Here is a 21669-nt window from a genome sequence, read left to right as displayed (position 1 = left end):
ATTGGACATTCGAGTTAGTATCTTACCGCACCTTACAGCGGCCAAAAAAAAAATTGTTGAAAATGCCAACACCTTCTAGATTGAAATAAACAAATTCTGAAGATTCCCCTGCAGGAAAATCAAGAAGTTATACCAAAGAAAGATAAGTATTAAAAGAAGGGGGAAATTTTTTTTTTTTAAATTACTAGTTGATAAATAAATAACTCTAATTGAAGGGAGGGATGAATTGGAGGAGTGTAAGTGAGAATCTTTCACTTACACTTAAAAAAAAAAAAAAAAAAAAGGTAAATACACTTTACAAAATTGTAAATCCCAATTGAACACATTCCTCAGGGCTTGAGCAAAGAAACGAATCTCCAATATTAGGAAGGGCAGGCACCTGCCCATCTTTAAAACGCACGCTTACACACAGCACAAAACATACATACATCCCCTCTCAAGTTAAATTTGGTTTTCTGTCAAGGAACAAGAGTCCAAGACAGCCCAACCAAAACCCTTTCTTGGCTTCTTTTGCCCGACCTACTTCTTGTTTTTATCCATTTTTTCTTCAATTTTTGGCGGCATTAATTATTGTGTGTTGCTGATTGTGTTATTTGGGAAGTCAAACAGTCCGGCTTCTGAGTTCATACAGATTTCTTGAATCCGTATCCGTGGTTCAACTGATTGAACCATGGGAAAGTTGTAGAGTTTTGGGCTTGAGATGGATTTTTCTGAGGAAAGGTGCAGGTTTGTATTTGATCCTTGGAAATTCTGCTGTTTCTTGAGGTGGATTCTGTGAAAAGATTGGTTTTTCTCGATACGTGTTGTCAGAATTTTGTGTTTCATTGATTGAGAGATTCTTACTTGGATTGATAGGCTTGTGGGTTTTGGGAATGAGATGATATTGATCAATTGGTTGTGGCTTGGGAATTCTCTGCTTTGTTGGAAATTTTATTTCAGGATAATGTAAAGATACTGAGACTCTTTTATCAGCATTCTTTGATTCATTTTGAGCAGAATTAGTTTAGTGGGAGCATCGAAGTTTTAGGTGGCGATTTAGGAGTGAAAGTTGTGGCTTTTCGTCCATTTGTTGATATGTCTGGTGGAACTCCAGTTGGAGGTGGATACATGAGGCAGAGGCATAGTCAGGGATATGCATCAAGTGGTGATGATCTCGAGGATGACGCATGCTCAAGACCAATTCCTTCAGCTACCTTAGTTCCTAAAACTCGGACATGGGTTGAGGTTGTAGAGAATTTTCTTTGGATTGCATCCGCAGTTTTTATCATTTATTATGGTGACAGACATTCGAATTTTATATACCTCCTTTGGCATGACGATCGCATTAGAAGGTAAACCTACGAATTAAAGCTTCTAAAACATGATTCTTTTGTCGTTCATTTGTATTGCAGTTAATAACGGGGATGCTTTACTTGATCTCATTAAATGACGAGGAAAATGAAAACAAATTAAAAACTGAAAGGACTAGTCGAAGGGAATTGTATAAGTTATTTACAGTTTGTTGTTGTACTGCAAATTATCAGAAGCCAAGACGACCTGCAGCTATTCTTAAATTTGTCTGTTTGCAGCCAACTTTGTGCTTCACCTTCTTTTGCACATTGATTAGTTTCGTGGAAATCGTGGCTCCAAGTGCTTTTCTAATGCAAAAGAAGCTTAATACCAATAAGATTGATAAAAAATCTCTCAAAGCTTGTTAATAAGACTTGTTTATCAATTCGTTGGAGTATTTTCTTTTTAAGTGTTCTAAATGCACAAGTATGTTCTACAAATTTTTGAGTATGTTCAGTTTTATAAGCATGACAAAAGAAGACCGCTGGCAGTCACTGGGGATTCCACAAGCATGAGCAGTATCTCTACTACAAAATAGATATATCTATTTGCTTCCACTGCAGGCGTAGAGCAAAACATCAAATCCTATTTTACATGCTGTGTCTGTACAATTCAATGTTCTGGCTTTGGTGAATTCAAATTACATGCTGTGTCTGTACAATTCAATGTTCTGGCTTTGGTGAATTCAAATCCATTTCTCAACTTCAAACGTGCATCCACCTATAACTTTGATATAAAAGCTTCCTAGACCATTTAGCTGAACAAAGTAACTAATGATGTTACTTTTACTTCACTCAAACATGCAACAGTTGTAGAATCTGTTTCTGGCATTGGCAACGGTTTTACAATTGTTATTCCTCAAACTAATTGATGTCCTTTGACTAAATGCTTCAAGACGCATTGAGCATTGCTGATACTGCTTCAAATGATAGTATATAATGCTTTTCTTAGGAATTTCAATGTGCCGTCGCATAGTTGTTGAATAACATTAATTAACTTCTCATAAACTATGCATTGCATAATGTGTTTTTTTGTGGACATGAAGATATTTGTCAAATATAGGTACCACTATGTACCATTAAACTGGCATGGATTTAGTAGTTGATGTTCATGATGGCATATTCATATGCAGGATTCCATTGTACATGGGGATGTTGGGAATCAGTTTGAATGTTCTATTTTTCTTGTATACAAGCATGTTAGCTTGGGGTGTTCGGAAGTCCAGTGAGAAGTGGGAGATTTCAAGTATAGCTGCCTTGCCATTCATTACTGTGCTTGGGCTCATTTCTTTCTGCTTGTAAGAGGAACCATACTCGCTATTCTGATTGCTTTTATATATTGTATATTTGTTTTCTGGTCTTTTAGGCTGCCCTTCTTTTTCTGAGTGCATTTTCTAAATTCAGGTTCTCTTTTGCATTGTGGCCAATCTGGAGTTTCTTGACCCTGCCTCTTGTGGTACATTCTTTAACTTGTTTTTGTTTACTCCTTTTAGAGAGATTAAAGTTTTCAAGGCCAAGCATGAGTGCTTTTTGTGTCTTTTAAGGTTTTTCTACATACTTGCAGATGTTCTGATGCTTAAAAGCGTTTTACCTACACCATATGAAAAAGAGAGACTCTACTTGTTTTAAGGAATGAAAACACTCGATTTGCTTTGTGGAGATTGGTATTGGAGGAGATTTTGATTTTGTTTTTGTTTTTGGAGGAGATTTTTTGTGATAACCATGTTTAGACTGATAAAATGACAGCTCGAGTTGATGATTAAGAAAAGATTCCCTCAACCCCCCCCAAAAAGGTTTTTTTTTTTTGGGGGCGGGGGGGGGGGGGGGATTGTGTGTGGGGGCTGGGGGAAGGAAGAGAAATTGTTAGTTTCACTTGCATTTTTGCTTTATCTTGAAGCAATGATCCTCATCGTCTAACAGTTTTCACTTCTGACCCGAAGGAAGAAGTACAAAATAATCAATGTTAGAAAATATGAAGATTGTGCAGGATGATTTGTCAAAATGAATGATGAACTGAGTGTTTCAGAGTTTCTAGGATGATGCCTAATTGTCTTGTGTAATATGGCAGTTCACTCTATTCATGGCGGGCATGGTTATCCTGCCATATTTGCTTCTTGGGACTTTCAAGCCGCAGCCTGATGTGCTTCGCACAGATTAAACATTTTTTGGGCTCAATTGAACAAATTCCTGACTCAATAGGGACAGAGCATGGATAGCATTTCCGCTGCCGGAGGATGTGGCTATCTGGCACTCCATTCATTCATTGGACACTGGTGATACCCAGAAGGAGATCCTGCGTATTATTTTTCCCCCTTTTGTACTAAAATTAGTTTTTTTTTTTTTTTTAGACAGCTGAAGTGCCAGAATTACATCCAGGCAGCGACCTGCTATTAATTCAGTAATCTCTTGATTGACTGCCAGTAAGAAATGATTACAGATCACGGAAATACAATGGTAGGCTTATTATGATGTGAGTTCAGCTCGCTATCGCTTTCCTCTTATGTGGAGTAGGTTCCACTCTTTTAGATTGCTGGAATAGTTTTTCCGAACTTTCTTGCAATCTGATATGTACATTCTGCTCTTTAGATTCCTAAGATTACAAGTAGCTGTAACATGAGTGAAATGGGTGATGATGGTACATACAAATCCCAGAGCTTTGTTTTTTTATCCTTCTTTGTTCTCTCTTTTTGGCGTTTGTTTAAAGGCAAATCGTGGATGTTTGGCTCCAATAGCTCCATTTTTCATTTTTCTATCTTCTCATTTGGAACTTGAGACCCAATGGGTACCCACTACCCAAATTTGATTTGGGCGGGTTGGGTATCTAATATGTGGGATTCGGCGTATTTGAGAATATATCGACAGCTTTCTTTCCCCTGATGTTCTTCATCAATCACCCAATTTCCCAAACCTCAGCCACACCTGTTTCTCTCACTCCGAACACAGGAAGAAGGAGAACTCCATAGTATCAATTAGTTGAGGATAGATTTTCCCAGGCTATACCTCTTCCGATTCTAACCATTTACGTCAAGAAACTGTGCCTCGTCAACAAAATCCATCCTCAATTACGTGTGTGGAATGTGGGGGCGCAAATTCACGTCGTTGATTGAATGTTTGACGAGCTTCCTGTTTCTGCAAAGACTTGCAACTGCTTCTAACTCGTTTCGTTTTTTTTCCTTTTTTTCCTTGGAAGGAGTAGCCGTAACATGAAAAGTCCTTAGAGGCAGGCGTGGGTCTTGATGTATCTTACTGAGGTAGTGAACCTCTGCATTTGTGTGTGCTTTTGGTGCTGGCTGGAATATTTTGTAATCTGTTGATCGTATTATAACCATGCTGGCAAGAAACTACACTTCTGTTTATATCCCCTGGGATCGGGCAGACCCCATCCCAGCCATGTGTAGCAAATACTTGAATAGACCCGGTTTATATAGATACGGTGGCTCGTATTATAACCATGCTGGCAAGAAACTACACTTCTGTTTATATCCCCTGGGATCGGGCAGACCCCATCCCAGCTATGTGTAGCAAATACTTGAATAGACCCGGTTTATATAGATACGGTGGCTCAAAATTTGTCGGCTAATTCCTTAGACTATTGCTTGAAAGAAAAAAAGACGTCTACTTACGGTTCTGACAGGCAGGGGGTATAAATTTATGGTCTCAGCCCGGCACCTGACACTTTTCTTTTTTTTTTTTTTTTTTTTTTTAAATCCACATGGGTGCCGGGCTGTCTCAGCCCGGCAACTGACACATTCTTTCACTGACACCCACGGTGTTTTCTTAAAAACAAAAAAAAAAAATATAACCGGTCAGCAAAATTAGCGTACGTGACTCCAACCTTCTACTAGAATTGCTAGGTTGAAACAAAATTCATCACTTAGGGTTTTTTGATCAACCCACAACAACTTAGGGTTTTTTGATCAACCCACAGGGGAAATCAACTTTTCCACTACAATTGCTAGTATTGAAAAAAAAATAACCGCTTAGGGCTTTTTTTGGTGAACTGATAGGGAAAGGGGCGGCAAGGGAGAAATATGAATGGTTCAGGGTAATTCTTAACATCCGCGAGAGTAGAGTAACTCTTTTAAAAGAGGCTCAACTCTCAACTTTTGGATAACGAACAAATAATACCAATGAAAAAGTATCAAAAGCATTTATTAAGTATTTAGGAGCAATTTTAAAGTAAAGTTTTTTAATCTTGTTGGGTCATTGGACATTGAAGATCATGAATCCATGATCAGGGTAGAGGATGCTACTTTTGATGATTTGAACTTGTTACAAATTGAGCATAGGCGTTAATCATAATTAATTTCCTTAGAATATATATCATTTTTCACTTTAGCTCCTAACAACGTTTTTTGTCTCGCTTTGTCTTGCATTGGAAACAATTATACCTATACAATTATTAACTCTTTTTCCTCTAGCATTTTCTTCTTCCTCTTTTGTGCTCTTATATTTTCTTTGTCACTTTATTGTTCCTTTTCTTTATATTGAAAAGGACGAAAGATAGAGGAAAGAGAAAAAAGAATAAAATAGACGAAAAAAGGAAGGGTAATTAAAGGTAAACGGAAAAAGGTAAATGAAAAATGAAAATATGGGAAGGGTAATTTCATCGTATAGGGGGTTAACTGAGCAAAAATAAAAATTACGGAGGTAAAGTGAGAAATAAGATATATGGTTTTGGAATTAATTGTAATTAACCGTAACATTTTAGAATTTGTATTCATTCTCATGTTGGTACTTATATTGAATTAATGCATTTTACCAATCGAACATAATGCATAACCATAGAACATCTATTTAAGTTCTGAATTTTTTTCGTAGTTTGTATTGTGAGGATAATTCCATAAATGTCCCATAAAAAAAAATCAAAAAATCAAAACAAGAAAAAAAAAAGTTTAATAAAAAGTTGAGTCGACCTGAAGTACTAAATCTTTTAGTCTTTTAAGTTAATTAATTTTCATTTCAAAGTTGAAACGTAAGAAAGAGATGAAAATAGATTTGTGCAAAATTGCTAAGAACGTAAATACAAAAGCTCTGGCGGGTCAGGAAATTGCATGGAGGGGCGCATGGCTTTAAAAAGCTGTCTGGTGCACAGCTTTAAAAAAAAAAAAAAAAAAAAGGAGAATCTGCCCGACACAAAATTCTGTCAGCCCACACCTGCTAAAAATGTGTCAGGTGCCGGGCTGAGACAGCCCGGCACCCATGTGGATTTTTTAAAAAAAAAAAAAAAAAAAGAAAAGTGTCAGGTGCCGGGCTGAGACAGCCCGGTACCCATAAATTTATACCCCCTACCTGTCAGATCCGTATGTAGACGTCTTTTTTTCTTTCAAGCAATAGTCTAAGGAATTAGCCAAATTGGCTTGTCATACCATCTCACTAATCCAAGAATTGAAGATGTGACAAAATTTGGATCACATGAGCTATAAGTCAGTTTACCCATGTTTTTGCCTCCTAGAATAATCTCTACTCTCGAATTCAAAGCACTTGCTCGTGCATACAAATAACAAAGATTACTTCTTACACTTTGTGGTAATGATGAATCATTATTGTGTTACCTTGTATGCATATTGGCTAGCAATACTTTGAATTAATGAAAATTTCATATCAAGTAAAATTTGAAGCTCAAACTTTATCCAAATACTGGCTTGGTGAGAGTTGATCTTTTATGAATTTCATATCTAGTACTTTTTTTTTTTTTTATATATACATATAGTTTGGAAAACTATCACACAACATGCAAAGAGAAGTGTAGAACTTTTACAAAGGTAAACAAACATACCAGATGACACACGCATGCACATACCAATATTGAGGCATCTGATTAAGGAAAAAAAAGAATTTTACCAAAAAACAAAATGAAATTTATTGAGTATTTGGACGGTATTAAAATAGGTCGTCTAACCCATTTTAGTCCCCATGACTAATATGGGCCCCTGCGTGAATGGTCCAGCGGCAGCGCCTCTCACCAGTGAACCTTGAGGTCACAAGTTCGAGTCTCTGCTCCACCGGATTCCTCCGCGCACTTAACGTGTTCGGGTCGGGTTGGGGCGCTGGATCCGAGCCGCAGGGAATTAGTCGGGCCCCGTAAGGATTGACCCGGATACCCCTGTGTCGACAAAAAAAAAAAAAGAAGAAAGACTAATATGGAACTGTTTGAATACAGTCCATATTTTACAGTTTCAAATTTCAATTGAGTCCCACCCATTTGCCATCCGCCAAACCAACCAAGTCAATGACTGATGTTGTAGTCATAGTGTAGCCATTGTGGCAGCGCGGTTAAAAGAACTAAAAATTACATGCTAGCTGTTGGTTACTTCCAACCAGCATTCAAGTTACCATTTCGATTGGAAGATGACACTTACAAAATACTTTAATAATTGTAAATGCATTTGTGTCATGTCAAGTGCCGGTCAAGCTAGGGGAAATATTGCCCCTTTTTTATCAAAATTTTCTCTTGAACTAATCAACGGACTGCCGGTTTGTACCAATGCATGTGGCCATTATCAAGAGGGCAACAATGGCGTAAAACAACCATATGATTTTGGCGTGAAGAGAAACAGAGAGTGATTTAAAACGTGATTTTGGTTTTGATTTTCTTGTTTGTCATCCTCGGAACCTCTCCACTTCTTTTGTGGTTGTGGCTGTATGCACTGTGCAGTGAAGTTTGCAAACCATGCGAGCGGGAATCTCACTCTTTCTATGTTGGAAGGTCGAACGTAATTTGTCAGTGGCACATTATTGCTACTACGAGAAAGGCTATTGTCTTTCTTCTTTTTGTTTTGCCAAAAGGGCCAAAAAAAAAAAAATGAAGGAAAAGAAGAGCAACTTGTACCCTTTGTAGTATTCCAATAGGGAGTGCGAATTGATTCGCTTTTTGGTTGTAAAAAAAAAAAAGAGATCTTCTATTCCATTTCCTTTACTATTTCGTATTTCAACATCCATTAAATCGCTGTATATTATTCACAAACACTTTATTTTAATTCTTTTTCTTGATCCTTTAAGTTCTAACACTGCTAATAGAATAGAATATGAAAATCAAAGACTTAAAAAAATTTAACTAAAAAAGTGATCGTTGAAACTTAAAAGGGATAAGAAAAAGAATTACAATAAGATAATTATAAAGGATATATGGTGATTTGACAGATGTTGGAACAGAAAATGGTGTAGATAGAAGACATTTATTTTAGATTTAAATTTTTGGCAGATGGATAATGGATTGAATTAAAAAGCATGCACGAGTTGAAGCAAATCACAGAGATTTGCTTCTTCTCCCAGTAATAGTTTCCTTTGGACAGCAAAAATGACAAGTCCTCTAGGGTGTCTTTTAACTCCCTCCCTCCTCTCCTCTCCTCTCCATCCTCCATGAAAAACAAAAACGAGTAGGTGTGTAAAAGTAAAACTGAAAGGGAAAAGTTCATGGACAGTGACAGTAATGATCAAGGCAATTAGGTTTGGCAAGGACTACGCTTTCACGTAAGTGCAATAAATGGAAGGTGCAAAGGGACACCCACACACGGCGCTACTACACTCTTTCGCCCAATCAATCATATAAGCTCAGCTTCTTGGTTAAAAATCATTTGGGATGATTTTGCAAAAACCGGAAAAGATATGGCAATGCACGAGCAAGAGCATGCACAATCACAAATTCCCTTTTCTCCCCACTTTTGAGTTCAAAGTTCAATTACGTTTACTGGACTAACTAGGGATTCGTTTATGATGCCACGGATCCGATCTTTATGTGTTTCCAAGTTTATTGGACATTAGTGCAATGGGCCGTGCCATTAGCAGCAATCTCATCCAAATAGATCCCCTCATTTTTGGGTTTCCCTTTTTTTTTTCCCCCTTTTTGCCGCACATTACTCGGAAGGTAGAAAATCAAGGTCCCAGGGCATATGGCGCAGCGGTTGAGGGATCAGCCTTGAGTTGCCGGCTTTTTCACTGATCGGGTTCGATTTGTGCTCGCTACGCTGCACATCTTAACTCGTCCGAAAAAGCTGTATGGGGCTATCGGCTTCCCTCAGATTTGGTGTGCCGGCTCGGATCCTAAGGATTCGGGTTGAGACCCGTTCCGAGTTACCAAAAAAAAAACAAAAAAAAAAAGGTAGAAAATCAAGTATCCAATAGGATCAAAGTGCTGGAGGGTGGACCCAAATTCTTTCCATGACCAAAAATCAGCCTTAGTGGAGCAAGTCAAGTATGATGGATGTTGGGCCCAGACACAGTGGAAAATTTCTCCTACTTTAAGGCACATTTGTTAGAATTGACAAATTGTGGGACAATGTTCCAAATTTTTGAATCTTTATACAGACTTCTTTTCAATGCTGCGTATTCCACAGTCTTCGCTTTCAGCAAACAATAATAATATATATTCGAAAATTATTCCCCTATTCAATTTCTATAAATGATCTAGAAAGAAGGCAAACAAAAATTCAAATTTTTTTTCTAGTTATATCATAAACACAATTTCTAACTAACTTTTTATCTCACATACATCATATCACAAAAAATGCTATAGTAATTATTTCAAATAAATATTTTAAATAACCTCCTGTCCAAACAAACTCCTTGTTTATTGACACCACATTTGATTTCTTTAGTCACCTTTCGTTAATTTGGGTTGTCATTGTCTGAATTTTTAGTAAAAAAATATATATTATAGCGATTTAATTCATGCGGAGTAAAAAAATATTTAAAAAGCTTTAATTCAATGTGTTTGGATTGTAATTTGTTTATCAAAAAATTTTTATATTTTTTGTGATTAAAATTTTCAATTAGGTACGATGAAGGGCAAAGATAGGAATCTTGGTAGGTACTAGGTAGTGAAGTTCTTTTTTTAAATTTGCATTGTGCAACTAGTACTTGGTCAGTTGGTATGTGACATTTTCTTGAATTATAGTACGTATTCGGACAAAATTAACCTTCCAATGAATAAATAATTATCATTTGGACGCCTTTTTTCTGTTGGTAATTATACGTTTAGTAAACAATTGAAAAAGAAGGCATGAACAGGTGAAGAAGAAGCAGCTGTCATACAATCAGAAAAGACTACTTATTAGACTATTTCAATCCTCTTTACCAATTTTAAAAACAGTAGCCAAATATGTCACCCAGCTCATCTTCCTCATCCATGGTTTAGGTTTTGCCTTTTTCCTTTTTATTTTTCTTCTTTGATTTTGGTCTCTTGTTGTACACACTCTTGTGCTTGGTAGGTTGTGCCATTTGAGTTTATGGGCCCAATTTTCCACTTGAATCTTTCAATAGTGAGAGATTGAGGGGCTTGTGAGGGTGAAAGGAAGTGGAAGGGAGGGTCTCTATCTATCTGTCTCGTCTTCTGTCTTTCTTGAGTGCTTTCTCGCATTTTCTGGCTGTCCCGCATTTGCGGTTTTAGGGCTTGTTTCAAAGACTATAAGACTTTTGAGGGTTCGGATTCCCCGTCTATGATGCCTGAAACTGTGAAATGTGAGATCATTCATTGTGGGTTTTTGATTTTCGAGATGGGTTTTTGAAGATGCGGAGAATTGGAGTTGCGTTAGTGTAGATGCAAATGATGTTGTAAATTTCCGAGTGATTATTGTCCAAGGATGGATAGGATGCTTCAGCCTCCCCTGGTAAAATCTGGACTCTCTTTGTGTTCTTTCCAATTACTTTTCATTATCTTGGTAGGAGTAGCTTATAGGAGAACGAAGTTGTCTTGCTTTCATTTGTGGAATTTTTTGTCCTCTGATTTCTTTAAAAAATATTTCGCGATGCATATATGATAGGATGATTGCTAATTATTGGAATAAGATGCATAATAAAAAAATAATTCCATTACCAATTGATATGGTACTTGGAAAATTCGGGTGCCTCACATCTCTAGTAATTACCTCCAAAACTAGAGCTCCATTAGTTTGTTTTCCCATTTTAAGTTGCCAAGTCTGTACATGTATCCTTTCTCTATTTCCTTCCTATTTTGTGATTTCGGATGCATTATTTAGGATTTTGTCACCACCTAATCTAAATGAGGTTTCGCCGTGAGCAAACTATGTTGTCATGATGTGGGTGTATTTAAGACTCAATAGAAATTGAGAACGGAAGAGTTTCACTACTATAAATTAGCTCCCTTCAACACCCTCCCCCCCCCCCCCCCCCCCCCCCCCCAAAAAAAAAAAAAAACGCCACCAAGGGGGGGCGCCCTGTTTGGGTAGTGTCCTAATGGGTAGAGGAAGTATCTGGCAGTATTCTTGTGCCACGAGTTTTAGTTTATTGTACATGTTAGATTACTCATATTTTTCTTGTAGCATACTTGGTCAAACACTTTGACTTCATGCCAAACATCTCAATTTTAGAAGTTAGACATGATAATGCATTGAAGGGTAGCTAAATCTGAATTAAACTTAAATGTCATCTTTCACCAAGTGGTGGATAATTGTTCAAACAAGCATGTTCTGATCACATATTAACTGGTTAGAAGATATTTGGACCAGAATGTTCTGCGAAGCTACAATATTGCAGTGTATATTAAGCACAAATGAAAACATACATTTAGAGTCAGGTGTCTCAATCTTATTGAGATTTTCTGACTAGTTTGAGTGATTATTTTTAGTTGTTATATTTGGTAAAGGTTTACTAAAGTGCCTGTTTGTGTACTTCATGAATTACAACTGAATATCTATAACGTCCAAGTCATTGACATGGAGAGAAATGTTGAACAATCGAATTCTTCTTGATAATTGTACATTTGCAGGTTGATACAACAGCGTGTCTTTGTCGAGTTGATGCGGGCCTCAAAACTGTTGCAGGAGCTAAAAAGTATGTTCCTGGAACAAAGCTCTGTCTTCAACCTGACATCAAACCTTCCATTCACCCTACTAGACAGAAACCACCACGAGACAAAAATCGTAGCCAATCCCCGTTATTGCCAGGACTTCCAGATGATCTTGCCATTGCATGCTTAATTCGGGTCCCAAGAATTGAACATCGCAAACTCCGATTAGTCTGCAAGAGATGGTATCGTCTTCTGGCTGGTAACTTCTTCTATTCTCTTCGGAAAAATCTAGGGATTGCAGAAGAATGGATATACATTATGAAGAGAGATCGAGATGGTAAAATATCATGGCATGCTTTTGATCCTATGTATCAGCTGTGGCAACCTCTTCCACCTGTTCCTAAAGAATATTCAGAAGCCCTTGGGTTTGGATGTGCTGTACTCAGTGGCTGTCACCTGTACCTATTTGGTGGTAAAGACCCGGTGAAGGGATCAATGAGAAGAGTCATCTTTTATAGTGCAAGAACAAATAAATGGCACCGGGCACCAGATATGCTTCAAAGGCGGCATTTCTTTGGCTCTTGTGTTATAAATAACTGTTTATATGTAGCTGGTGGAGAAAATGACGGGATTCATCGGTCACTTAGATCAGCTGAAGTTTATGATCCCAACAAGAACAGATGGTCCATTATTTGTGAGATGAGTACAGCAATGGTGCCCTTCATTGGTGTTGTTTATGAGGGCAAGTGGTTCTTGAAGGGGCTAGGATCTCATCGACAGGTTCTTAGTGAGCTCTACCAACCCGAAACTGACAGGTGGTACCCTGTGTATGATGGAATGGTAGCAGGCTGGAGGAACCCTAGCACTTCAATGAATGGGCATCTGTATGCATTGGAGTGTAAGGATGGCTGCAAACTTAGGGTATATGATGAAGCAACTGATTCTTGGAGCAAGCACATAGATAGTAAGATGCATTTGGGTAATTCCAAAGCTTTGGAGGCAGCTGCACTCCTCCCTCTGAATGGAAAGTTGTGCATCATCCGGAACAACATGAGTATTTCTGTGGTTGATGTTTCCAAATCTGATGACAGTAGGAGTGGAGCCCCAGCGGAACATTTATGGGAAACTATTTCGGGAAAAGGGCAGTTGAAGACTTTGGTTACAAATTTCTTGTCAGGCCTTGCAGGTAGGAATCGTGTTAAACATCATATAGTTCATTGCCAGGTTCTTCAGGCTTGAAGATTGTAACTACACTTGGAAAATAGAAATGGTTCAAAATATTTATATCCTTATTTGCTTCCCCAATTTGATATGCTCTTAACTATATGGCTTTTGACAAGCAAGGTTTGTCCTCGTAGATGTATGATTAATTTAGTTCTGTCCTCTCTAGACTCTGGGTAGATAACAATGGTGGTTTTACTTGTTAGACTGAAGAAGCAGAGCAAAGGTTTTGTGATACATGGTTGTTCTACGTATGGATGCGGCATCTCAAACTGGTTAAAGTCTTCATTCTGTTGTACATATTGCAATTCCATTAGTTAGCATCGGTGCCGTGGCCTCTTGGCCTGTCATGATTTCCCGGCTTATATGGTGCTTGGCTTTTGAGCCAAATTGGATGTTTAATGCGTCTGATTCAAATGGGATGTTTAATGTGAGCCTAGTTGAATATTAATTAAACTATTAGATGTTAATCTCTCATTTTTGCTTCTCTAAGCTACAAAATGTTGTGGCAGGAAAAGTTCTTGGAAATTTTCTGGGTAGAATGGTTAAATATATGCCGCTTTCTTCTTCAGCAAATACCTGATCATATTAATTGTGGTATTAAAATACGTAAAGGCAAATAGATAATTTGGATATCCTTCTTTATACTCGTTTCATGAATAAGAATTGGATTTTTTTTTTCAATTGAGCCTGCTTAATATCAAGCATGTTTAGCTCAATGATCAGGGAAGGGTTCTTACAGTTATTTCTTGGGTTTAGGGTTCAAATTCTATGCTTAGCAATTGGACGTGAAAAGGATGTGGAAATGGGTGGAAGGGTTTAAAAAATAAAAATGCCAAGGAAGCATGCTTAAGTATAGCATCGCATCCTACAGAACAACAGTGTTACTACACACTGTTTGTTTTTTTGTCATTCGTCATTTATCTATTCTATTTCTATTCTAGTCTAATTTAGAGGAGAGTCAATTGAACCTATAACGGAGTCGATGGATTGAACTACCATCGAATTACAAACTTCTTTGATTGTGCAGATGGATTGAACTACCATCGAATTACAAACTTCTTTGATTGTGCAAATCCTTTTCTAGGAGGGAATCGATTTTCCAGAAAAAAAAAAACGTAAACCAACACAATAATGAATCCTTAACGATGGTCTCTCCAACTCTGACGTCTCCTAATCCATCTCCGATTTACGTTAGGATCCTTGTACGTATAGGAAGGAGTAAATTCTCTCTTCTATTCCAGTACATAAACCCATGTATCTCCTCTAGTTTCAACCTATACATACAACCTCCAGCCGTTGCTAATACTCGTGCATTATTCCAATTCGATCCAAGATGTCGTACGATTATCTCTTCAAATACATTGTAATAGGAGATGCCGGAGTTGGTAAATCGTGCCTTCTTAAGCAGTTCACCAGCAAACGATTTGAACAGGGGCACGATCCGACCATGGGTGCTGAGTTTGGAACTAGAATCATCAGAGCGGACAAGAAGAAAACAAAACTTCACGTGTGGGGCACGGCAGGCCAGGAGAAGTTCAGGTCAATAACGCAGAGTTTCTACAGAGGTGCTGCTGGGGCAGTCCTAGTTTATGATGTCACGAGCAGGGAAAGTTTTGCTCATCTTGCTTCTTGGTTGAAGGACCTCAAGGAACTTGCTAACAAAAACATGACCATAATGCTGATAGGCAACAAGTCTGACTTGGATGGCAGTAGGGCCGTCAGCACCGAAGAAGGCTCAGAATTTGCCCAGAAGCATGGTTTAATATTCATCGAGTGCTCAGCAAGGACTGCTCAAAATGTTGAAGAAGCGTTCGTAAGCACAGCCATAGCGATACATAAGACCGTCCAAGGTGGAGATTCTGAGGGGTTAGAAGATCGAGGCATAAGAGTTCGACATAGAAGCATATCAGGACTAGGAGACTGGGCGGCTTCTCAAAGAGGATCTTGTTGTAATTAAAAATAAAAACCCGTTTTTCTTACGGTAGCTACATACATGCTGGCATTCTAGGGTAATTTTTATTCTTCCATCACGATTTAAGAGTGTTGATTCTATCTCCTTGAAATGGGGAAAAAAGATTTCTAGATATGCTGATTACGCATGTGACAGAATCCTCGGGGCATTATTGTGCAATTAAGATTGTCGTCTCCCAGCCAGATGCCACTAAGTGCTACGTTCAAAATCACGAGCTTTCAAACGGAGTGACAAACAGATTTTACCTCAACCCACGATGCAAACAAAAATAGGAATGAAATTTCAAAACGCAGAAAGTCTCGACAACACGCGCCCCCGAAAGGCTAGTACTAATCAATAACAAATATGACGCATGAAAAAGAAATACTACAAAATTTTATTACGAATATCTGGAAAAACACAATTGGTTTTCCAGTCTACAAGAAATATTTAAAGTCCTAACTGACAAACAACAACAACAACAAAGAGAGATCTACTGCTTTACTATGACTTTCACAACATACAAAAGAATCACAGCATACCTAGAATTGTAAAACCAATGGTTCACCGTGTGTGAGATCTTGACAAGTATGCTTTTGCCAATGAGAAACAGGTTTCTTTCTGCCTTCTGAACTCGCCATACCGCAAGAAAAAATAACCAAGATAGTCGAAATCAATTGGAGACATTTTTGCCTGTGAAAAGTGTGATACTCAATAGTTAAACAAAATTTCTTCAACTCTGACTGTTCCCTACATTCGCTATATTTATTCCAGCAGTCAAGGGGATGCTGAAAACACCGCTCACTAATGAAGGCAAAGAAATATTACCTGGATTAAAGCCCATAACGCCCAATACAAGTGTGATGCTAACATGTACATATTTGTCTCGATATAAAGAGCTTCCAAATCTTTGTCAGATACCTGATGTCAAAGGCAACTCAGTTGACTAATTTCATGTTCAGCAAATTGCATAAAAAGTTCGTGAGACACATTTCGAGTTTCTTATATGCTAAAGATGTTAACCATCAATGAAGCTAGAAATAAAATTGTCAGAGCACCTACGTATTCACATCAGAAACACATTACTGTCCCAAATGCTTATGACGACAAGTTGCTTATTGTAACTAAAACATTCGTCCATCTTCCTATATGAATCCCGGACATGTGATTTTTCAAATTGACAATAATGCTTTTACTTGATGAAATAATTGTATATCTCAAATCATTCTGCAATCTGGTTTGGTTAATGTGGATGAAAGAACAGAATGGGATAAAGGTAACAACATAGAATGATCTTGAACCACATATGTACAAACTACTTTACCATACTTTAGTAACCAAAGCTGAATTGTACAGATTACATACAAAAAATCGAACTAGTGTTACAAAGGATGATATTTGAAAGCAGCGTAGTAACAAAGCCTAAAGTAACAGAAACTGAATTAAGTAGCAGCAAAGACCAGGTCCATAACCAACAGCAAGTCAGTCATCAATACTTCTGCTAGAGTAAAGCCAAGAAGAAGAAGGAGAAATACAATCATCTCCCTGCAATTGGCATTTGACAGCCATCACAGTTAACTTCCTAAAATACATAGCAGAAATCCACTTTAGTATTTCAGGTGGGAAGAAACAAAAAAAAATCCAATTCACCAATATATACAACCATCAAGCCATGAGATCTGCTCACATCTTACGAGTTGGAGACAGCCTATCTAGGTTAAGTTTTTAGAACACACAACTTTGTATAGCCTGAAAAAGAAAATTGTTAATGGCAAGTACAATGAGTTTACAGTAAACACATACCTCCTCTGGTCTTTCAGGGTCTAAATAGTGTCTGAAGAAATGATGTTGTTCATCCTTGTTTGGGCACCTACATGCAGATAAATTTTCCATATCACCTCAAGTTTTTTATAGCATCAAATGAGTGGAAGAGAAGATTGAAATGACATACAAGCTGTAGTCACAATCATAGCCAGCATATTCGTTAAAGTGATTCCCAATGTCAAAACCTCTGTAACTATATGATCCATACTCAAAATCAATGATGTAGAGTCTTTCTGCACATTCATCAAAAGACAGTCATTGGTCAAATTGAAATAGTGGTATCAACTACTAATTCAGAATGAATGTTGAGAATAGGTTAATCTCCAGACTTCCCATGAAGAACCATTTACGCATCACCCCTTAAGAAAAAGACGACTATTTTCGACCAAAATCCTTATTCGACATGTTCCCATTCACTACTAGACAGTGGCCAATCAAGCAAAGCCAAATGAGCTAGAGAACTGATATTTCCTAGTCAAGTTTAATATCATACATGATTCAGAGGCCTGTGCTTCATAATGAATTTTATAAGTTAGCTGGAAAAACTCAAGCCTACAGTATCTCAACTTGCAGGACTGAACCCATAACTAATATATTGCATTTTAGGCAAAAGGATAGATGCAATGATGCGGTGCAACTTGTCCAGGTTTCTAGAAAACAACAAATAAATGGAAACAAAGGAAATGGGAGTTAATTTGTGGGTGTGCACATTTATGCATACATAGAGCACCCCCAACAGGAAAACATTAGGAAGGGGTGCGAAGTCTCAACAGAAAAACCATTAGGTTTGGGCATAAATACCTTCATCATCATTAAGCATCAAATTTCCTGAAAGCAAGTCATTATGAGCATAGACTACTGGGGCATCAAGACATCCAGTCAATTCCTGTTCCACAAAGATATATTTACCACATCATGTGAAACTGAACCTATGGAGAGAAGACTACTGTATCGATTTAAACAGGGTAACATGCTCCCACACTGAAGCTTGACTCCAAGACATAGCCACAACACACGGACACTTTTATGATGAATGACAGAAAGAACTAAATTCAATCTGTCATAGAGCCGAGTAAATTATCTATTTTAGAAAATTTATACAAAACTGCTGGTTTAGAATTGATACAAAGGAAAATAAACAGTGTAAAACAGAAATTGTTTCAAGCAAAAATTAATAGCTTATCATGCCACAGATAACTTCATGACTCCGGGAAAGGGAAGAATCATTCTCCATTGATATATCTACAGAGAAACATTTCCAAAAGAATACTCAAATAAAAAAAAAAAGGGAAAAACATTTGAAGAAGGAAATTTAAAAATCATCAGAAACTCATAAATGTGTATTCAAAAGCCAAACCATGCTTTGACTTCAGCATGAAATCCTATTTTGACAACTTTTTAGGTGGCTGCGTCTGTTCAGATAGTAGATTATTTGGAAATTTTCTTAAATAACACTGTAACACTTTTTGTGATATATGAGATAAAAATGCGGTTGGAAAGATAAAAGGTGATTGGAAACGTATCTATGATGCAATCAAAAATTTTTTGCAAATAATAACCAATCCAAACAAACACTTTTCAACAATTTAATGACAATATGCCATCAACTTGATAAAACGGACTGCATTACTAGAGAGATATTCCTCAAAGATTGCTATAATCAAACATCAGAATCTCAAACCCAACTTAACAAAAAAACCAATATATTTTCATTCTTCCTTTGCATATGCAATGTTCACTACCACTCAATCATAGCCAATAGTCTTCGCAAAACGCATACACCAAAATTTATGGACAAGAAGATATTATACAGAAAGATATGTCATGATAAGTCACCCAGTTCCATAAGAGGAAGAAAGAGAAACATATTGGATTACAGATGATACAAGAAGTCAGAGGAGATAATACCTTGAGCTCAATGATTTCACTAATTATTTCTTTAAATGAAATTGTTTCATACTTCTTCTGCTCCTCAAAATCATCAAAGTTGAGGTTTGACGCTGCATTCAACAATAAAAGCAACTCAGACATGACCAAAAACAAGGGAAGACAGACATAATGCTTTTAAATGAGCAAAAACCTTCAGGAAGTAGAATATGGATATAGATGTATAGCATCCCATGTATAGACCTTTTCCATAGAATTTGAAGATGTCATTCCACAGTTGAGGTTCTTTAGAACCTGGTATATCCACCTGATGAAACTTACGAAGTTGTTTAGCAATTTCAGCTGCTAGCTTTGGCTCTCTCATGTCTGTCAAGAGTGTAAAACATATCAACAATGACACACCATGTTAAAAAGTCAAACTTCATCATTTAAGGCAAACTTTCCATAGCAAGGATGAATGTCAAAACTAATTTCAGGTCAGTGGCTCCTTACAATTTTCATCCATGTACCTAGACTAGTGAATTACTCTCTCCAACCCAGTTAAACTGTGTACTGAGCTTTTATTAAGTTCATCCAAAATAATGTCCACTTTTCTTTAATAATAGCATGAACTTACCGAAGGACCATTTACATATGTCCTAAACCTATAGACTAAAAAACTCATTTCTGTTTGTTCTCCAAAGTTGCATTTTGAGTGCATATACTCGTGCTCGAAAACCAGAAGCCACTAGAAATTTATTTCCAGACAGAAGAACAACTTAGAAAGGTTCCCAAACTGAATTAAAAATCAAGAGTTTAAACAAATCCCAAAGGAAAAGGAGCAATTTTACATTTTCTTGTACATGCAACCAATAGCCAACCCAGATGGCATGAATTAAAGTTCATTTAATTTGAGTCAAGTGAGTTGTAATTGGAAAATGTTTATTTCCTTCAATGCATTTCCAAAAATTTACCAGGTGGAGCCAGAGTTCGTGCATCAATAAATGACTGCACCATTCCATTCGCAAATATTCCAAGTAACTTTGCACCAAATCCTGCTGCTGAAAGGTATGGGATAGCCTAAAAATATATTGCAGTCAGTACCAGAGTGATAAAGAATTTCCAAGAATAAAAAAATCACGATAGCCAACCCAGAATTTCTCCCATGAAGACAACCACTTTGTAACAGCTTTTTGTTTCTTTTACTATGTCAGTAAAGCAATAAAAAAGAATATCACAATGTGAGCGTATGAATACATAGCATCTCTAAGACAACACAAAATAGTAGAAATTTCTCGAAATGATCAGCAGAAAATTTAGAAAGATAAACTGTTTTGTTTTAAAGAAGAAGCATCATCTGAAGTTACTGACACTACATCAGAAACAAATGCAACTTCAAATTTTAGCAGTGTAAAGCGGCTTTACAGAATTGTAATAAAAATAAAGCAGACAAGTATTGCACTTGATAATTGAATAATCTCATTGAGTTGATCACGTCAACATCAAGCCTGAGGACTCACCTGTAGTTCCCTTTCACGATTGATGACGTACTCAGTATTAGGACCATACAACCTTACTGTAATATTGACAATATTCCCGTTTTTTTCCACAACAGAAACCTTTAGCACTGCAAAAAGTAAATGACTATTACTCAAATAAAATTCAACCGTAATTAAACTTGAGAAAAAAAAAATATTGACATTAATAACCAGAAATCAGGCACTGTAATTTTCATGCATATCAGACACACTAAGTTCCAAGTAAATTCAAGCAGTGTTCGCAGCAACACAGAGTTCCAACTAAAATCAAGCATTGCTCATGGCTTAATTACTCGTAAGCACACAAAACTGAAAACCTACATAGATTTGTTATGCCACCGGAAACTCTCTCAACAGAGAAGTGAGACTCGTCCAAATTAGACCACTTCTTGAACAGGTCCTTGCACAGCTCTCTGAAGTAAAACCAGAGAAAATCATCAGAACATTCAAAAAATTACTAGATTGAAGCATTTATTTGGACATTCCTATCTCAAAACAAATTACTTCCACCGAGGCATATGTTAAAAGCACTGAAGTTTGATAGTCACATTCTTTTTAACTAAGGATGATAAAATCATCAATTCAACTGACCCTCCCCCAACCCCAAATCCGTGTAATGAGTCAGTCTAGAGATGAAACAGCTCAAATCACGCCGAGATAAACTAAGATCACAGAGATAATCTCCAGAATTTAAATCCGCTAACAACCATTGGGCCAACATCGTAAATTAGATAAAACACTCAAATTTTATGCCATAACTAAACAGAAGAGCACATGTATTTAAAGCATATTCAACAGAAAGCTCGTAAGAAGCTGAAAACACAAAACTATCCCAAAAATAATCTGCCTCCAATTAGTTTAAACGACTTAGGAATCTGAAACAACAGGAAATGAAAGAAGATAAACTTACACGATCCGCGGCTTCATATCGGAAGGCGGTAGGGAGTGGTCGATGGTGAGGGAAGACGACGGAATGTCAGAGGTATGGCTCTCTGCAACTTCGATGGCGTTCCAGATATTGACTGCCCCCATCTTGTCTTCCGATATTTGGGATATTCAAATATTTTTAGCAGAGCTGGTTACTTGCCTATTTGGTGTTTGTTGGAGCGACAAGGGAAGGCCTTAGCTTGATATTTGTAATGCCGGGAAATTCGCTGTTTTTGGAAGTTAGATTATATTAAAACGCGGTGA

The 21669-nt window shown here is 37.2% G+C and overlaps 4 protein-coding genes across 5 annotated transcripts; 3 read left to right on the top strand and 1 right to left on the bottom strand.

Annotated features, from left to right (window-relative positions):
- The first annotated feature begins 562 nt into the window (after window positions 1-562).
- On the top strand, window positions 563-3995 carry LOC140008409 (uncharacterized). The gene is made up of 4 exons (XM_072052612.1): window positions 563-1331; window positions 2462-2626; window positions 2733-2784; window positions 3397-3995. Exons 1-4 carry the CDS (start codon window positions 1075-1077, stop codon window positions 3484-3486), a joined length of 564 nt encoding a protein of 187 aa, XP_071908713.1. The 5' UTR covers window positions 563-1074; the 3' UTR covers window positions 3487-3995.
- A 6778-nt stretch (window positions 3996-10773) lies between these two features.
- On the top strand, window positions 10774-13380 carry LOC140008408 (F-box/kelch-repeat protein At1g55270-like). The gene is made up of 2 exons (XM_072052611.1): window positions 10774-10936; window positions 12055-13380. The coding sequence occupies exons 1-2, from the start codon at window positions 10910-10912 to the stop codon at window positions 13312-13314; spliced, it is 1287 nt and encodes a 428-aa protein (XP_071908712.1). The 5' UTR covers window positions 10774-10909; the 3' UTR covers window positions 13315-13380.
- A 1152-nt stretch (window positions 13381-14532) lies between these two features.
- Window positions 14533-15293, top strand: LOC140008407 (ras-related protein RABB1c-like). Its single transcript, XM_072052610.1, has one exon. The coding sequence runs from the start codon at window positions 14633-14635 to the stop codon at window positions 15254-15256; it is 624 nt and encodes a 207-aa protein (XP_071908711.1). The 5' UTR covers window positions 14533-14632; the 3' UTR covers window positions 15257-15293.
- Window positions 15294-15617: 324 nt separating this feature from the next.
- Window positions 15618-21639, bottom strand: LOC140008406 (probable ethanolamine kinase). Of its 2 annotated transcripts, XM_072052607.1 has the most exons (11): window positions 21389-21637; window positions 20800-20891; window positions 20461-20567; window positions 19915-20020; window positions 19205-19327; window positions 18983-19074; window positions 17876-17960; window positions 17202-17307; window positions 17054-17120; window positions 16079-16171; window positions 15618-15943 (listed from the first exon to the last, which is right to left on the bottom strand). In XM_072052607.1, exons 1-11 carry the CDS (start codon window positions 21508-21510, stop codon window positions 15815-15817), a joined length of 1122 nt encoding a protein of 373 aa, XP_071908708.1. In that variant the 5' UTR covers window positions 21511-21637; the 3' UTR covers window positions 15618-15814. The 2 variants fall into 2 exon arrangements, with proteins under 2 accessions (XP_071908708.1, XP_071908710.1); XM_072052609.1 differs by lacking the exons at window positions 15618-15943; window positions 16079-16171 and adding an exon at window positions 16541-16832 and having other exon boundaries at window positions 21389-21639.
- Between the last annotated feature and the right edge of the window lie 30 nt (window positions 21640-21669).

This window comes from Coffea arabica, chromosome 6c (genome assembly GCF_036785885.1).
Source record: "Coffea arabica cultivar ET-39 chromosome 6c, Coffea Arabica ET-39 HiFi, whole genome shotgun sequence".
In the NCBI taxonomy this organism is placed as follows: Eukaryota; Viridiplantae; Streptophyta; class Magnoliopsida; order Gentianales; family Rubiaceae; genus Coffea; species Coffea arabica.
Note: the sequence above shows the minus strand (reverse complement) of the source record. Positions and strands in the feature narration are given on the sequence as shown.

What these genes read in the sequence shown, in the direction of transcription:
- LOC140008409 (XM_072052612.1), top strand. Translation starts at nt 1,075, where the DNA reads ATGTCTGGTGGAACTCCAGTTGGAGGTGGATACATGAGGCAGAGGCAT. An exon ending in GGGCTCATTTCTTTCTGCTT is followed by an intron (nt 2,627 to 2,732) that starts GTAAGAGGAACC and finishes TTCTAAATTCAG; the next exon opens with GTTCTCTTTTGCATTGTGGC. An exon ending in TCTTGACCCTGCCTCTTGTG is followed by an intron (nt 2,785 to 3,396) that starts GTACATTCTTTA and finishes GTAATATGGCAG; the next exon opens with TTCACTCTATTCATGGCGGG.
- LOC140008408 (XM_072052611.1), top strand. Translation starts at nt 10,910, where the DNA reads ATGGATAGGATGCTTCAGCCTCCCCTG. An exon ending in GGATGCTTCAGCCTCCCCTG is followed by an intron (nt 10,937 to 12,054) that starts GTAAAATCTGGA and finishes GTACATTTGCAG; the next exon opens with GTTGATACAACAGCGTGTCT.
- LOC140008407 (XM_072052610.1), top strand. Translation starts at nt 14,633, where the DNA reads ATGTCGTACGATTATCTCTTCAAATACATTGTAATAGGAGATGCCGGA.
- LOC140008406 (XM_072052607.1), bottom strand. Translation starts at nt 21,510, where the DNA reads ATGGGGGCAGTCAATATCTGGAACGCCATCGAAGTTGCAGAGAGCCAT. An exon ending in CGGTGGCATAACAAATCTAT is followed by an intron (nt 20,568 to 20,799) that starts GTAGGTTTTCAG and finishes TACTTTTTGCAG; the next exon opens with TGCTAAAGGTTTCTGTTGTG. An exon ending in CTTCAAATTCTATGGAAAAG is followed by an intron (nt 19,075 to 19,204) that starts GTCTATACATGG and finishes TGTTGAATGCAG; the next exon opens with CGTCAAACCTCAACTTTGAT.